The following is a 17,858-nucleotide window of genomic DNA, read 5'->3' on the forward strand; positions in this document are numbered from 1 at the left end:
CATGCCCCAGTTTGTGCATCCATCTTTACACGGGTACCAGGGATTTGACTTGGACAGTCAGGCTTTGTAAGCAAGCATCTTCAACTGCTGAACCACCTCCCCAGTCCTTCTTTTGGAGTCATGTGCTCAAGTAGCCCAGGCTGACCTTAAACTTCTGATTCATCACCTCTGCCTCCAAAGTGCTGAGGTTACAGGCATGAGCCATCACACACTCAGCTTGAAATTGTTGATTCAGTTGCTTTTCTCATTGCTGTAGTATGATGCCTGCAGAAGCAACTTAAAGAAGTGTGGGTTTATTTCGGCTCACAGTTTGAGGTTATAACCCATCATGGCAGGGAGGGCAAAATATTTCAAGATGTAGCATAGGCAAGGATTTTCTTAAAAGGATTCCATTATCTCAGGAAATAATTCTAAAAATTCACAAATGGGATTGCACAAGGTGGGTCATGCATCTGGAATTCATTTGCAGTGGCTGGAGGCCCTGGTGTGCCTATTCTCTTCCCCCCCCCCCGACTCTCTCTATCATAACAAAATAAAATAAGAAATGAAAAGTTAAAGGCACTTGCTTGCAAAATCTTCCAGCCTGGGTTCAATTCTCCAGCCAGCTATGTCAAGTCAGGGAGGCATTGATTTGCAATGAGCAGAAGAGACCATGGCAGTAAAATGTGAACCCTGAGAGAGTACGAGATATTCAGGAAGGAGAGAGGAAGGAAATGAGGAATGCATGTGACATGAAAGCAGAACGGGGTACCATCTGAGGGGCAGAAGTGAACCACCAAAAGCAAGGTGGAACGGCAAAGGAGCACAGTAGAAGGGGATGAATAAGAACAAAGCATAATGACATCTATGTATAGAAAACCATAGTGGGGCTGGAGAGATGGCTTAGCGGTTAAGGTGCTTGCCTGCAAAGCCTAAGGACTCATGTTTGACTCTTCAGGTCCCACATAAGCAAGACACACAACGTGACACAAACATGCAAGGTTGCACATGCCTACAAGGGGGCATGCACGACTGGAGTTCAACTGCAGTTGCTAGAGTCGCTGGCACGGCTATTCACACACTCTCTCTCTCACACATAATATTTTTTTTAAAGGCTGTCTGAGCTGGGCATGGTGGTGCATGCCTTTAATCCCAGCACTTTGGAGAGGCAGAGGTAGAAGGATCACCATGAGTTCAAAACCACCCTGGGACTACTGAGTGAATTCCAGGTCATCCTGGGCTAGAATAAGACCCTACCTTGAAAAAACAAACAAACAAAATTTTTTTTTTAAATTTTAAAAAAGGCAGTCTGTTGGGCTTGCCAAAAAAAAAAAAAAAGAAGGAGGAGGAAGAAGAAAGAGAGATAGATAGAGAAAGAAAGAAAGAAAGAAAGAAAGAAAGAAAGAAAGAAAGAAAGAGAAAGAAAGAAAGAAAGAAAGAAAGAAAGAAAGAAAGAAAGAAAGAAAGAAAGAAAGAAAGGCCATAATGGGGTGGAGAGATGGCTTAGACATGAAGACGTTGTGGTTTGGTTTGATTCAGGTGTCCCTCATAACTGTAGGTGTTCTGAATACTAGGCTCTTAGCTGATGGAGATTTGGAAATTAATGCCTCCCAGAGGCAGAGTGTTGTTTGCAGCAGGCCTAGGGGTGTTATAGCCAGTTTCCCCTTGCCAGTGTTTGGCACACTCTCCTGTTGCTGTTGTCTACCTGATGTTGGCCAGGAGGTGATGTCCACCCTCTGCTCATGCCATCATTTCCCCTGCCATCATAGAGCTTCCCCTAAAGTCTGTAAGCCAAAATAAACCCTTTTTTTTCTCACAAGCTGCTCATGGTTGGGTGCTTTCTGCCAGCAATGCAAACCTGGCTGCAACAGTAAAGTTGGTACAGAGGAGTGGTGTCATTTGTTGCTAGACACCTGACTATGTGGCTTTGGCCTTTTGGAGCTGATTTTCAAGAGGAATGTGGAAGGATTTAAGACCTTGGCCTAAGAGATGCCTTGCAGTGCTGTAAGTACAGTTTGATGGATTTTTCTAGTGAGTTGAAAGACCTGAGTGGAGTAAGTACTGTGGACTGTGAGGTTTGGCTTATGAGGCTGAGAAAGAGCTCTCCCTAGACTGGGCTAGAAGCAGTTTGTATGAGAGACTTGCTATTATGCCCATGTCTAGAAAATTTGTTTAGGGTTGTATTGAGTAGAAATGGACTGATGTGAGCAGAGGGATATGGCACAGGAAAAATAAAATCTTTGAGCAAAAACTTCTGCCCATTCATTTGCAATTGTATGAGAGGTACAACCATTGAGATTGGGCCAACTGACCTGCACTGGGACAACAGAAAGAATGCAATCTTTTGAAAGGGCCTGAATGCTGAAGGAGTGTCCTATTCTTCAAAGTCTGCTTTATCCCCCCCTACATTAACAAGTCAGCACCCTACCTGGTATTATGGAGTATAAGAAATGCAAGAAAGAGAGGGTCATTGAATTTGCAGCATGGTCTTGTATTTTGGAAACAACCATGGGCAGTGTGAAGCAGGTTTGCTGGATGCTTGCATGGAGCCCAGTGGAGCCATGAGGATGGGCCGTGAGTTGCAGTAGAGACCCATTGGAGACATCAGGACCACGAGATGGCTGCTAAGGAGAGCTGCTGGCCTCAGATGAAGTTTTCCAAGACCATGAATAGCCTAGATATAGGGGCAGAATTGGAATTCCAGAGACTTGTTACTGGTTAGAATTATTGGACTTGGAAACTTGTCATTGACTACAGTTGTTGGACTTGGAGCTACAGAGTTTGATGTTTGCCCTGTTTAAATCTTGTATTGGTTGAATATTTCTTTGCTATGCCCAATGCCATCTTTGCAGTGTGAGTGTTTATTCTGTGCCATTATGGGCTTTTTGGTTTATTTTTTGGTGTATGGCTCAATTAAAAGATCTTGGAGTATAGGAATGTTTGAACATCACTAAGATTAATAAAAACCATGGGGACTTTTAAAGTTGGACTTAATGTATTACATTTTACATCATGGATGGTTATCAGCTTATGGGGGCCAGGGGTAGAATGTGCTGTTTGATTTAGGTGTCCCCCATAAACTTAAGTGTTCTGAATGCTAGATTCCCAGATTTGGGAATTAATGTCTCCTGAAGGCAGTGTAATATTGGGGGTAGGCTATGGGTGTTATAGCCAGTTTCCCCTTGCCAGTGTTTGGCACAATCTCCTGTTGATGTTGTCCACCTGATACTAGTCAGGAGGTGATGTCCACCCTCTGCTCATGCGGCCATTTCCCCTGCCATCATGGAGCTTCCCACTAAGTCTGTAAGCCAAATTAAACCTTCTTTTCCCACAAGCTGCTCTTGGTCAGGTGATTTCTGCCAGCAGTGAAAATCTGACTGCAACAAATACTTACCTGTAAAACCCAACAACCAGAGTTCAATTCCCCAGGACCCATGTAAAACCAGATGTACAAAGTGGTGCATGCATTTGGAGTTTGTCTGTAGTGGCTACCCACTGTTATTCTTTCTCTCTCTCTCCTTGCAAATAAATAAAATATATTTAAAAATAACAAATTAAAAAACCTGGTGGGCATGGTGGCACACACCTTTAATCCCAGCACTAGGGAGACAGAGGTAGGTGGACTGCCATGACTTCAAGGCCATGCTGAGATTACATAGTAAATTCCAAGTCAGCCTGGGCTAGAGTGAGACCTTACCTCAAAAAAAAAAAAAAAAAAAAAAAAAAAGGAACAAAACAGCTTGGGTTTATAGATGACCAGAGCCCTGCCAGAATGCTTCCCAGCCTCTCCCTGTCCCGGCAGGGTACATACACACCTGGCCTTGTGCATCTTCAGCTTCTCCCGTTTGAGCTGCTCGAATATCACAGGTATTGCCATTGCTGCCCGCAGCTGCCGACGACTCAAGTTGCAAAGATGCCTTAGATTAGCAGGTCTCTTGACATTTTTTGAGTTTCTAGTCATTATCCGTCTCATCAATTGTGTATTGGAAGGAAAGGGTGATGCTAGGTGGTAACAGGTAAATATTTAAGTCAGACACCTGCTCTTCCCTCATCTCATCCCACTATTTACGTGTCCTGAGCCCAGATCCTTAGGGCTGGCAGCTGTCTGACTGCTGACCTCCCCACACTCAGCAGGGCAAGAGGCTGAACACATCAAAGGGCTGTTTCATGTAAGCACAGAGGTGGAAAGGAAACAGAAGAGGGACAGAATACCTTTCTTTTTAAGTTGATCCTCCAGGTTATTGATGGAATCATGAGCATTCAGGAATCTGAACGGAAACTGCCGACTGTGAATAACAGACTTCTGAAAAGCAAGGAGGACCATGAGCAGAGGACCAGAGAGGATGAGGGTCTACAAGAGCTACAAGGACCAGGACAATGGGGGAAATGATTCCAAGAAGAAATACAGAGAAAGAAAAAGGAAGAAAGGAAGCTATCACTTTAGAATCTGAAAAGGGGTGTGTGTGTGTGTGTTGGCTTTTTGAAATAGGGTCTTGTTCTAGCCCAGGCTGACCTGGAAGTAGTCTCAGGTTGGCCTAGAACTCACAGCAATCCTCCCACCACAGCCTCCCCCCAAGTGTTGAGATTAAAGGCATTCACCACCATGACATGTTGGGTTTTGTTTGTTTTGTTTGTTTTGTTTTAAAGAAGTAACAGAAGCATTTACCCATCTGAGGTACAAGGCGAGACCCTAGTGCTGAAGACACCATATGCTATTGGCACAGAACACAGAGAGACCTGGCTGGAATCCAGAAGAGATTCCCTCTAGTGCTGGGAAGAAAAGATACTCAGAAGCAAACACCTTGAGAAGATGTACATACAAGTGCAATAGTGGCACACAGCCTTGGTGAGCAACCAATAGCTTTTTGATTGGCTAAGAGATCTGCTCAGTGGAAAGGAACCTATATCTCGAATTGGGAATCAGATCAGAATTCTATGGAGGCAAGGACAGGGGAAACGGTGGTATCAACACATGATGTATCCATACTAAATATGTCCATAATAAAGGAAAAAAGGAAAAGAAAAAGAAGTAACAGAAGGAACCCTGTTTCTTCTGTAACCTTCCCTCTAAATTACAGAAGGGGTTCTTTCTGGTAAGTCTCTGAGTACACAACATTAAAAAAAAAAAGAAATGTAACTTCTTTTACTCTACTGTGATGTCTCAAGGGCCTGACTGACTGAACCCCTGGGCCTGTCTTTCTCAATGTATCTGAATTTCCACACCTATTACAGACCAGGCAAAAACAGGATGGTGGCATGACCTTCCTCAGCCACCTGGAAAAGCGTGGCTTCCAAGTGTCTGTATTGCCAGCTCTGTGTCTAGTTGCTGAATGTCATGGGAATTTCTACTGGGGAGACACTAACACATGTCTTTATCCCAAATAGGGCTCAGATGGCAATCCAAAATATGACTATACCATCTGGTAAGTTCAATAAACCAATGAGTTCATTGGGGTAACTTACAGAGCATGAAGAGGGGTTGTTTATAGGAATGTGGGGCCCCAAAGCATCCATTCTGATGGAGATTCTTGTGTCAAAATTACTCCTTGAATGCTCCTCCCTCAGCCTCTGGATGAGGGCTTACTTACAGAGCATGGGGAACCCAGAGCAGCTGCACTATGGAGAAGTCTCATTCCACCCTGAATGACAACTTCCCCGTGGCTGTTTGTAGACGCTCCTTGTCCCTGTCTAAGAGTATGAGACCACAGAGCAGCACTTCAGGGCTCACTATATTGGGATTACCCTTGAAGATGCTCCTCCCTCAGCCTCAGGGTGAGGCCTTACTTACAGAGCATGGAGACTCCAGAGACACCATCTCAATGGAGCTCATTGTTCCTTGATCTTTTACCCTCTATATACTCTATCTTCCTGCCGAGGTCACAAGATCTCATGTGCTATTGCATACAGCTAGTACAGGAGGCACCTGGTATCTCAAGTGGAGGTCTACTGACCCCTCCCCACTTTCTCTCATGAGTTGTCCCAGCTGCTTTTGATAAAGTTGGTGACTGTTGATTACTACTTTCAACTCAGAGGAATTTTGCCATACAATACTGAGTCACCCACTCCCATGCGTACCGCATGCTGGAGTCTCTGGAGAATGACTTCATGGTGGTGGGCACTGATTCCAACACACAGCAGGCTGCGCAGGTTCCGAAGCATGGCCATGAAGGGAAGCTTCCCATTGTCTTTAGATGGCAAAACATCAGATGAGGAAATCAAGTAAGGATGAGAGGTCAGAAACCAGAGCAAGAACTTAAAAGAACCACATGGAGGGCTGGAGAGATGGCTTAGCCATTAAGGCACTTGTCTACAAAGCCTAAGGACCCAAGTTTGATTCCCCAGTACCCAAGTAAGCCAAATGCTCAAGGTGGCACATGCATCTGGAGTTTGCAGTGGCTAGAGGCCCTGTTGCACCTATTATCTCTCTCCCTCTTTCTCAAATAAATAAATAAGTAAATAAAATGAAATGTTTAAAAATGTATATATGGTAAGTTCAAGATAGAGAAAATGAAGGGACTCATATTCAATTCAAAACGTTTTTATTGCTTTCCTTTTCTTTATTTTCTTTCTTTCTTTATTTTTTGAGGTAGGGTCTCACTGTAGCTCAGGCTGACTTGGGACTCATAGTGATCCTCCTACCTCTTCCTCCCAAGAGCTGGTATTCAATGCATGTACCACCATTCCCTGCCTAATTCAAAATGTTTTAATTTATAAGCATGGCAAATTACCTTAAAAGTCCATTTTCCTAAACATGAGTGTTTATAGAGACTCTACTGCACCAAAGAGCCATTCTGCCTTCTTCAGAATGAGTTAAAGACATACTGACACAGTTGCAATCAAGAAGGAAGAGCAATCATGGAAATTGTTAATAAAAATTTTTTAAAAAAGAAGGAAGAACAACCTGTGTCATATGTCATGTATCACCGAATTACATCTGGAATAATTCCAAGCAGGCACTACTGTCCATTTTCACATGATCAATGGCAAACCTTACAAATCCAATCATGGGCTAGAGAGATGGCTTACAGGTTAAGGAGCTAGCCTACAAAGCCACAGGACATAGGTTCAATTTCCCAACACCTACATAAGCCAGATGCACAAGGTGGCACATACATCTGGAATTTGTTTGCAGTGGCTGGAGGCCCTGGCATACCCATTCTCTCTCTCTCTTCTCTCTCTCTCTCTCAAATAAATAAATAAAATATTTTTTATAAATCCAATCATTTTCAGTAATGCAACTACCACAAGAGCAACTAACTGCATCTTCAAGGTTAGGTCTAAGATACAGAAGCACGAAAAGGATAGACAGGGAAAGAACATGGTGGACGCCCTACCAATGAGTTCCTCCCAAACAGAAGCTTTGTTTCCCCGTAGGCTCAGCTCCCGCTCCCAAGTCTCTGGCCTACGTAGCTTCATCCGCTGCCCAGCTCTGCTAGAATCCCAGGGCTCAGGCAGGTGACTCCGAGAAAAGAGCTCTAGGTTGGAGGGATACCTAGAACAGGGAAGAAAATGGCTATCACTAAAACCTACCAAAAAATAAGATCAATAGCCAAAGTCAGTCAGTCATTTTTATGGTGATGTCTGCCCAGATTCATGTTGCCAGGATGAGGAACTACCAGGATGGCAGGCAGGGATGAACTAGGATGGCATTACCTCCATGCAACTCATGTGAAGGGTGGTAGTTGCTCACCTGTAGCCCAGCAGGGCTTGGACATGCTGGGCAGGCTCATGGATATGCAGTTGTTGTACCAACTTCTTCAAGGTAAACCTTGGCTGATTTCTTTTCTTTGGCACTGCATTGTAAGCTGCCTCAAACTGTGGAAACAGCCCCAAAGTCCCACAGGGTTCATTTCATTCATGACCATGGAGTTTCTTCAGAAAAAGACTAAAACTATCCTATACCTATAAGGCAATTTCATCCTCCAAAACAAATTTTGGCAGAGTAGATACAGAAAGTAAAAATCTGTAATAACAAGAGCTTCCAAGCAAGTATAAAGAAGCAGGTAAAAAGCCGGGCATGGTGGTGCACACCTTTAATCCCAGCACTCGGGAGGCAGAGGTAGGAGGATTGTCATGAGTTCGAGGCCACCCTGAGACTCCATAATGAATTCCAGGTCAGCCTGGGCTAGAGTGAGACCCTACCTCAAAAAAAAAAAAAAAAAAAAGCAGGTAAAGACTGGGAACAATGGCACACCCATAGTCCCAGTTACTTGGAATGAAAAATACTCAATTGAGCCCAAGAGTTCAAGACCAACATAATGAGACTCCATCACAAAAAAGGAGTGGCAGGCCAAGAATGGTGGCACATGCCTTGAATCCAGCACTCAGGAGGAAGAGGTAGGAGGATCCCCATGAGTTTGACATCAACCTGAGACTATATAGTGAATTCCAGGTCACCCTGGGCTAAAGCAAGACCCTACCTCTACAAACCAAAAATAAATAAATAAAATATTTTCTATAAAAAGAACCATAATAATGACTGAGAATCTCCAGGCACACCTGCCATTAGTATTTTTAAACCTAATACAATTCTATTTCTAAATACTAGTCCAGAAATGATTGTACATGCGCACATATAATCCCAAAACAAAAGACTCACCTTAATCTGTTCATTTTTAAGAGGCCAAAGGCTCTTTGGAAAACATCCCTTTCTCTCAGAGAATGGCTTCTCCATCTTCTACAGGGACAGGAGAAGCAGTTTCAAACAGGGAAAAAGAAAATTCTGCCCCTGGAGAATTCCATCCCAATAGTCCTAAAAAAGCATCTCTTTCTTCTAAAATGGAAGCCAAGTAGGGAAGAGATCCACCCTGCTCTTTCTGCCCCCGAGCTCTACATAGCTTCTCTGGACCTCTCTGAGCAAGGCGCCTTAGTTCCTGGGTGAACGAACATGTCTAGTGCTTGTGTAAGACCTCCTCCCCAGGATCACTATAGTACTTTGCCCCCCCCCCCACCTTCCCAGAGAAAAGCGGTCTGGGTTATAAATAACAGGGCAGCGGCGAAAACTGACTGGAGGGTGGGGTGGCTGGCGGGGACATCTCTTGGCACGGTGCCTCCGCGGATTATACTTAGCTAACTGGTACTCATCAAACTGGGCAAATTTGTCGGTCAGGGCAGCACGGAGGCAGGCAGGCAGGGGCACAAACGTTCTCTCATCTCCATTAACCAAGGTCTGTCAGGGAGAGAGTAAATTGTAAGATAAGAAATCCAACCAAACCCCTCAAAACGAAACAAGACTGTATGGGACTAAAGAATAGGGAGAAAGTTTTAGCCCTCACCTCCAAAGTTACATTTCTACTGGGAAGTAGTCTTCTATGATTTTCATCATTACAAGCAAGGTTCAAAATAAGTTCAATTTTTACTCCCAAATTTTGGTCCAACCCTTTCCTCAATATTCTCCCTGTCAGGCTACCTAGCCTCTTCTGGGCAGAAGCTGTCCTGTCTGGGCACCAAGGTTAAGCAAAACGCAGGGCAAGCTGACCTGTTTGAAAAAGACAGGGAACCCAGCAAAGACCAAATGGAGGGTCATACCTGATAGAACTCGGCTACCTGGATCCAATCAGAAGGTAGGCGGACAACGGCACAGAAATACCGTCGCAGGTGGGGGCGGCAGGCTGGCAAGAAGGCAGCAATGGCCAAGACTTTATTGGCCACATCTCGGACGTTCAGTTGCTGCCTGGCGTACAAAGATGCCTAGGGCACAGAGGTGGAGAGGGCTGGCATGTCGGCCCTTGTTCCATAGTTCAACACCCTAAACCATCTTGCATATTGAATCTGCTATTCTTCCTGAGTCCTCTATATTATGTACAAAATGCAAAGCTCAAGCCCCTGGGCTTAGCATCCTAAGCATCATATCAACATTAATCAAAAACTTACCAAATATTGTATATATGTAAGTACAGTGAGTGAGATGGGGAGGTAATATGATGGAGAGTGGAATTTCAAATGGGAAAGTGTGGGGGTGGGGAGGGAGGGAATTACCATGGGATATATTTTATAATCATGGAAAATGTTAATAAAAATTAAAAAAATTAAAAAAAAGAAAAGTGGGGGTGGGGGAGGGGGTATTACCATGGGATTTTTTTTATAATCATGGAAAATGTTAATAAAAATTAAATAAAAAAAAAGAAGCAGCTGTACTGAAAAAAAAAAACAACTTACCAAAGGTTCAAATCACTGATTAAACCTGCTCTCTTCCAAACTGAGCATGGTATCTCACACCTATAATCCCAGCACTCAGGAGGCTGAGGTAGAAGGACTGCGGTGAATTGGAGCCCAGCCTGGGGCTACAGAGTGAGCTAGAGTGAGACCCTGCCTTGAACATAAATAAAAACTCCTACCATCTTCCAAAGCTTCACAGAAAACATTTGCCCTTCTTCTCTGCTTCTGAAACAAGCACTGTGTACTATTGCACGTGCATCCACATGACATTCAGGAAAGTGCTTTTGTTGATTAACAAGTTTAGGAGCAGCACAAGTTTAAGCATGTTGCTATGACTCCCACATGCTAGCACTGTATAATTTAGCCTGTGGAAACCAACCCTAGCTTGCTTTTTTCCATCTCACCTTTCTCCACACCACAGAACACCGGGGACTAAGCCTCGGACTCTCAGAGGTCCTGTTTCCTGTCTGAGTGAAGCTGCTTCCAACCCCAACAGGAAGCCAGCTACTAGCTTCTCAAGCCATAAGCAAATTGTTTATCTCCTCTCCCACCATCTCCTTCATACCACAATACCTTGAGGATGAACTCGGGCTCCAAAGGGGCAAGTTCACTGCAGACTTCAAAAATAGCAGCCTGGGTGGGGTCAGATGCATCTTTCATGTTTATATTTGAGGCGATGACAGAACACAGTAAGCTCATTAGAGCCATCTATGAATTAGGAAAGAAGAAAGAAAGGAGGAGTGAGAAAATAAAGATTCACACAGACATACTTACAAAACAAGGGCAGAGAGAATGGACCCAGATGCAGGAGATGTCTGTCTAGCTAAGAAACTGAACTTCCTAGCAGAAGTGAGAAAGAAGCCAGCTGTGGTGCACGCCTTTAATCCCAGTAGTCAGGAGACAAAGATAGGAGGATCACCATGAGTTCGAGGCCATTCTGAGACTACACAGTGCATTCCAGGTCATCCTGGGCTAGAGCAAGACACTCCCTCAAAAAAAAGGGGGGGAGGCTGGAGGGATGTCTTAGCAGTTAAGGTGCTTGCCTGCAAAGCCAGAGGATCCGTATTTGATTCCCCAGGACCCACATAAGCCAGATGCACAAGGGGGTGCATGCATTTGTAGTTCATTTTCAGTGGCTAGAGGCCCTGGTGTGCCCATTCTCACTCTCTCTCCCTGTTTCTCCGTCAAATAAATAAATAAAAATAAAAAAATATTTTCAAAAGAAGTGAGAAAGAACTGTGTCAGGCACCCTTCACTGCCTTCTACCTGGGAAGAGGCCCTAACTCTGGCCTTCATCCCCACCTCCCACTCACCACTATCACCCTCCCCCCAGCTCTGGAAGTTTTACCTTCTTTTCCTGAAGGACCTGGTCGGTTGTCTCGGGATGAGATTCTTTGTCTCCAGAGGTAAGCTTCAGGGCCAGTGCCTCCACCTCTTTATTCTCCTCTTCCAAGCTTAAACAATATAATGGCATTTGGGTCTCTGCCTCTTCCTGCTTTTCCAGAGATTTCTTTACTTCTGAAAAGTACCAGCCACCCTGGGGATAGTGGTCGTTAGAAATCACAGCATAGGGCAAGAGAGATTGCTTAGTAGTTAAGGCACTTGCCTGCAAAGCCTAAGGACCCAGGTTCAATTCCCCAGTACCCACGTAAGCCAGGTGCACAAGGCAGCATATGTGTCTGAAGCTTGCAGTGGATGGAGGCCCTGGCATGCCCATTCTCTCTCCCCCCATCTCTCTCTTTTTCTCTTTCTCTCTCCCTCTCTCTCAAATAAATAAATAAAAATTTAAGATACCACAGCATGTACCCACAGCCTCTCAGACAAATCTAAAGGCATCTCCTGGAGACAGAAAGGATCTATGTCTTCTGCATCAATAACATCAATAAGCCCTCTCCATCCCCTCAGGACTGGTGAGTTTTACCCGTCTTATCTCTGGTTTAGGGTTCTCCCACATACCATCTTTCTCTACTCAGTCTCCAAGACTTTGCCTAAATGCTTTGTGATCATCTTCCCTGCTTTCATCTCCTTATTGATGTCATAACACAGAAACCTGAAGCTTCTCACATATCTTCTAAATATATTAGGGTATTATTTTTTTGAGTCAGCAGATCATCCAACTCCGTATCAATCCCTCGGCCACCCTGAACTCTGAACCTGTTTCTTCATTCACTACCACGTACTTGATAGTGCTGCTGGAAAATGAAGTTGAATAATGTGTGAGTAACTAAGAATTGTAATGTCTGAATCAGTGTAGGATGGCAGTTGTTGTGATCCTGGCAACAACCTTGTGAAGTACATGTTCACCAGCTTGATTTGAAAGGTGAGGAAATGAAGGCTCTGAAGGGTTGTTAGTCTTGCCCAAGGTTGTACACTTTGTAATTATCCAGAGACATTATGAGGCTCAGGTTAACTTTCCTTCAAGCCTACACAGCAATAATGTGATTGTCTGCCCGCTCTGACCTGTGTACTAAATGCACTTATGTGTTTGCACATGCACATACAGTGATGCGGGCCTTGGTTTAGCAGATGCACTTCATGTCTGCTCTCTAAAGCACCAGAAAGCCTCTATTGTAGTAGTGCCATGTTGGCTTTCTTCCTGACAAGAGGCTTTGCAAAAACAGGAACTGTTTTTTTTTTTTTTTAATCTATTGTCTAGAATCTCTGCATTAAATATTCAGTAGGAATAATGATGTTGATAAATATTCCAGAGGCCGGGTGTGGTGGTGCACACCTTTAATCCCAACACTCGGAAGGCAGAGGTAGGAGGATTTCTGAGAGTTCAAGGCCACCCTAAGACTACATAGTGAATTCCAGATCAGCCTGAGCTAGAGAGAAACCCTATTTTGGAAAACAAAAAAGAGCCAAAGGAAGTGTAGGACTCCTTACAATGTGCTCCTCTAGACATAAAATGGCCTGATATCCATGACCTCACAGTGCCTGACACTACCTACACAAGACCATCATAATAGGAGGTAAAAGATCATGACATCAAAATAAAAGAGAGACTGATTAAGATGGGGAGGGGATATGATGGAGAATGGAGTTCCAAAGGGGAAAGTGGGGGGAGGGAAGGCATTACCATGGATATTGTTTATAATCATGAAAGTTGTTAGTAAAAATAAATAAAAAAAAAAAAAAAAGATATCCCAGAGGTAAAGAGTATCTTAGAAAAGGCTATGAGGGGCCAGAGATGTAGCTCAGTGGTAGAGGGTCAATCTAACATGTGTATAGCTCTGGGTTCGATCACTAGCATTGTACAAAACCCAAAACTGTTGTCTTAGAAAAGGCCCTTAGGAAAAAAGGTACCCAGGCACAGAGCATCAAAGAGGAACAGTGGGACTTTGAAATCTACTGAAACATCATATAACAGATCATATAACAGATACAGATGGAGTTAAGATGAACATCTGAAACTATTACCAACGTTGCTTCCTGATCTCCCTTTGTAGCAGAGATGGATTTCAGGGCCCTGGAACAAGTTGGAAGGTCTAGTCCCTCAGAAAGACACTGAACCCTACTGCTTGGAGTCTCAGACAGCAAGTGATTCCTGATGTCAATGTTGTACAAATCAGCTTGCAGCATGTGAGACATCTGAAGACAAGAGTGCAAAGAGGTGGCAGACACCATGCTTTTTGTGGTAGGAAGAGTGGCTACACAGCGGTTCTCCAAGGAGAGGATGTCTGGGTGACCAAGGGAATGTCCATGTATTTCCCTCAAGGCCTGGAAGTCAGGGAGCATGGCCAGGCAATGGTTCTCCAAGGAGAGAATGTCTGGGTGACCAGATGTTTGTCCACTTAGTTTCTCCATGGGCTGGAAGTCAGACAGCATGGCCAGACACCGGTTCTCCAAGGAGAGGATGTCTGGGGGAACAGACATATGCTCATATGATTTCTCCATGGGCTGAACGTCAGGGAGCATGGCCAGGCACTGGTTCTCTACGGAGAGGATGTCCAAGCGGGAAGACACATGCCTATGAAGTCTATCCATAGCTGCAACCCAACTAACATATGCCTAAGAGGAAAGAAAGACAGAGGATGAGCACTTAATTGCAAAAAGAATGCATTTCCATTAGGAATATATCTAAGACAAATAATGTGGGGACATTCATCCTGATTCTATCAGGGATCTGCAGACAGAGGCCAGTATTTTTTTCTTCTTCTTCTCTCTCTCTAAGACTAATTTCATCCAGGGAGAATTATAAGGGAAATGGGAAGGAAAGGGTAAAAAAAAATTAAGAGAAGTAACATATTTTTATTTATTTATTTTTGGTTTTCTCAAGTTAGTGTCACACTCTAGCCTAGGGTAACCTGGGACTCACTCTGTAGTCCTAGGCTGGCTTTGAACTCATGGCAGCCCTCCTGCCTTAGCCTCCTGAGTTCTGGGATCAAAGGTGTATGCCACCACACGCAGCAAGAGAAGGAAAATTTAAAAAAGAAAGAACCAGGTCTGGTGGTGCATGCCTTTTGTTTAGTTGGGACTACTAAGTATGTGCCAGGTCATTCTGGGCTAGAGTGGAACCCTACCTCAAAATTAATAAATATATAAATAATAAGAATTTAAAAAATAAAAAGAAAGACAAAAGGTCTAGTATGATGATAAAGCACTTGTAATGCCAGTGGTCATGTTGCTGAGGTTGAGGCAGGAGGTTCATGAGTTGGAGAACAGTCTCAGCTACACAGAAGTTCCAGGCCAGGGAGATATACACAGATTGATACATACTGTCAAAAAAGTGTGCCTGGGCTGGAGAGATGGCGTAGCGGTTAAGCGCTTGCCTGTGAAGCCTAAGAACCCTGGTTCGAGGCTCGGTTCCCCAGGTCCCACGTTAGCCAGATGCACAAGGGGGCGCACGCGTCTGGAGTTCGTTTGCAGAGGCTGGAAGACCTGGCGCGCCCATTCTCTCTCTCTCCCTCTACCTGTCTTTCTCTCTGTGTCTGTCGCTCTCAAATAAATAAATAAATAAATATTAAAAAAAATAAAAATAAAAAATAAAGTGTGCCTGCACACTTCCCTCATGTCTTTGTACTATATGTGCAAATGAAAATGATAAGAGCAGGTGTGGTGGCAAGCACCTATAAACCCAGCACTTCAAACGCGGAGACAGGAGAATCAGGAACTCAATGTCATCCTTGTCAACATAAGTTCCAAGCATGAGCCCTGGTCCTAAAAATAATAATGATGATGATAGTTAATAATGAGGAATCTTATAATTAACCCAAGATTTTAAAATGTTCTCAAAAAATCAAGTTAAAGATAGTAAGACCCTACCTACAGCTGAAGACTCCACATGCCTAGGTGGCAAGGTCACTGAGAATTCAAGCTGGGGCTGAGCTGAAAACCTTCTCCCTGTAGACCAGCTGGCTGAAAGCTGGGAAAACCTGCACTGCATGCAGCCCTATGGGAGATAGAAGTCATCAGCAGCAAAAATAGTGGACACTGGAAGCCTTAAGTTTGGTCAGACAGGCCAAATGACTGAATGGGTACAACAGTGGCATGTCTGCTCTGGGGGGAACCAATTGCCCTCTAATTGGACTGAAGGCCCTCTCTATGGGAGGAAATACATGCCTGGAACTGAAAACCTAATCAAAAGCAGGGGAGGTCATGAGCCTTAGGGGTATAAAGCCTGCTCTTGTCTAGCTAAATGCACATACTATGCTCACCAAACTGCCCTGTAAGCACTATACTTAATGTTCATATTCATATATTAATGTTACTCTCACTTTTGGTTAGAGAAGCTTCTCTTTTCAGATGGTGGTGACCACTGAGATGACCCAAAAGGCAACACAGTGCTGAGAAGAAAAGGAAGGTGAGAAAGGAAGGTTAAGGATGAGGGAAAAGGAACAGAGAGCATGGGAAGAGGAGAGTGTTCAGCACTGAAACATTTCTATCACACCCTCCAAGGTTCAAGGTCCATTGCGGAAGAGGTGGCAGAAAGGATGTAAGAGCCAACAGAAGGGTAAGACTCCTTACAATGCAACTGTACACACAGAAATTAGTCTTGATATCCACAGCCTCACAGTACCTAGCAACACCTTCACAAGACCCTCATAATAGGAAAAATAATTTAAAAAAAAAAGACAATGACATCAAAATAAAAGAGAGGCTAGTGGAGAGAGGGAGGAGATATGATGGAGAATTGAGTTGTGAAGGAGAAAGTAGGGGAAGGGAGGGTATTATCATGGTTTATTGTCTGTAAGTATACAAGATGTCAATAAAAAAATATACATTAAAAAAATTAAGTTAATAAAAAGAATTTAAAGAATTTCACCCTAGGGTGAATTCACCCAGCTGAATAAATGAAAACTTAAGTTGTCTTACCATCTCTCCCCAGAGATAACCATGCAAACCGTTTTCATACAAACATTCAAACACTTTATATGCACATACAAATCTATGAGTATGATCCACTGCAACAAGGACTATACTTCAGACATCACTCCGGACTTAAAATATCTTGCCATGAGACTGTGCCATGTGAACACTTTCATGCCCACCTCTCTCTGGCAAGGGGTAGTTTGACAATCCAGCAAGTCTGGCACAGCCCGGACTTCTCCATTACAAAGAGCTGTCTCTGAGCTGCCTCCTCAATGAACTGTCCTCCACAGGCCTCTCTTCCTCCCTCCTCTTCCCATGCTCTCTGTTCCTTTTCCCTCATCCTTACCTTCCTTTTCTCACACTCCCGCCCTTCCCACTGGATCCTAAGAGACCCAAATTTACCTGCGCTGGGCCCTACCAGCCTGGAGCCTTCAGGGACCAGGAAGAGCTCGGCAAAGGCACGATTCTCCGCACCAGGAAGCAGAAGCTGCCTTTGGCTGGCCGTGGGAGGGAGGCGGGACGTCGCCCGCCAGGGCGGGGCGCTGGCGGCCAGCAGCCTGGAATCCTGAAGGCAGGTGCTTTTCCTAGAGCCCGAGTTTAGCTGCTTTGTTGGGCTTCTTCTCTTTTCCCTCTTCTTTGACTGTTTTTCGTCTTCTTTCTCCTTCTGCATCTTCAAATACTGTTTCTTTAAAAAGTTGGCATGCTTGGCTGACCATGATGGTGCACTGCAATTCACTTTGGAAGTGGATCCTGGAGGATCAGAAGTTCAAGATCATCCTTGGTTTTATAGTGAGTGTTAAGGTCAGCGGGGTTACATGAGACCCTACTTCAAAATTAAACACACACACATACACCAAAAAAGACTGGCATGTTCTCTAGTATCAAAGCTAATCATATTCTTAATTCATCCTAAAGATTTTTTTTTCATTGTTTTTTCGAGGTAGGGTCTCACTCTGGCCCAGGCTAACCTGGATGGAACTCACAGTGATCCTCTCTGAGATTAAAGGTGTACACCACCACACCCGGCTTTAAAGATATTTTTATTTGTTTGTTTATCTGAAAGAGAGTGAGGATGGGTGGCCAGGACCTCCTGCACTTCAAAGGAACTCCAGATAAATGCACCATTTTCTGCATCTGGCTTTATATGAGTTTGATTGTTTTGATAGGTTCTCATTCTAGCTCAGGCTGGCTTTGATTTCACTGCAATTCTCCTGCCTCAGCCTCCTCAGTACTGGGATTACACATGTAAGGGTTCTTCTTTCTTCGGATGGGCAGGAGATGCAGATCATGCTTTGTTCACCTTGCTATCTTGTATATATTCTTCCTTACATACCAGTAATTTGTCCTTCCTACCTCCTTTTAATTCTATTTACCCAGAATCTTCAGGTACTGGGTAATGACTGAGAGGA

The 17,858-nt window shown here is 44.0% G+C and overlaps 1 protein-coding gene across 2 annotated transcripts in view; it reads right to left on the minus strand.

Annotated features, from left to right (window-relative positions):
* Tep1 (telomerase associated protein 1) overlaps positions 1 to 16,919 on the minus strand; it is a 60,997-nt gene extending 44,078 nt beyond the window's left edge. For both annotated transcript variants that reach the window (XM_004670159.2, XR_006638588.1), the window contains exons 1-12: positions 16,852 to 16,919; positions 13,558 to 14,148; positions 11,486 to 11,674; positions 10,711 to 10,845; positions 9,508 to 9,669; positions 8,987 to 9,148; positions 8,579 to 8,656; positions 7,670 to 7,794; positions 7,314 to 7,471; positions 6,055 to 6,164; positions 4,192 to 4,282; positions 3,795 to 3,981 (exon numbers count right to left, since the gene is read on the minus strand). In XM_004670159.2, the coding sequence (XP_004670216.2) occupies positions 3,795 to 3,981; positions 4,192 to 4,282; positions 6,055 to 6,164; positions 7,314 to 7,471; positions 7,670 to 7,794; positions 8,579 to 8,656; positions 8,987 to 9,148; positions 9,508 to 9,669; positions 10,711 to 10,845; positions 11,486 to 11,674; positions 13,558 to 14,124 (1,964 nt within the window). In that variant the 5' untranslated portion in view covers positions 14,125 to 14,148; positions 16,852 to 16,919. The remainder of the gene's footprint in view (positions 1 to 3,794; positions 3,982 to 4,191; positions 4,283 to 6,054; positions 6,165 to 7,313; positions 7,472 to 7,669; positions 7,795 to 8,578; positions 8,657 to 8,986; positions 9,149 to 9,507; positions 9,670 to 10,710; positions 10,846 to 11,485; positions 11,675 to 13,557; positions 14,149 to 16,851) is intronic.
* Positions 16,920 to 17,858: the final 939 nt, after the last annotated feature.

The sequence above is a fragment of the Jaculus jaculus genome, chromosome 8 (assembly GCF_020740685.1).
Source record: "Jaculus jaculus isolate mJacJac1 chromosome 8, mJacJac1.mat.Y.cur, whole genome shotgun sequence".
NCBI lineage: Eukaryota > Metazoa > Chordata > Mammalia > Rodentia > Dipodidae > Jaculus > Jaculus jaculus.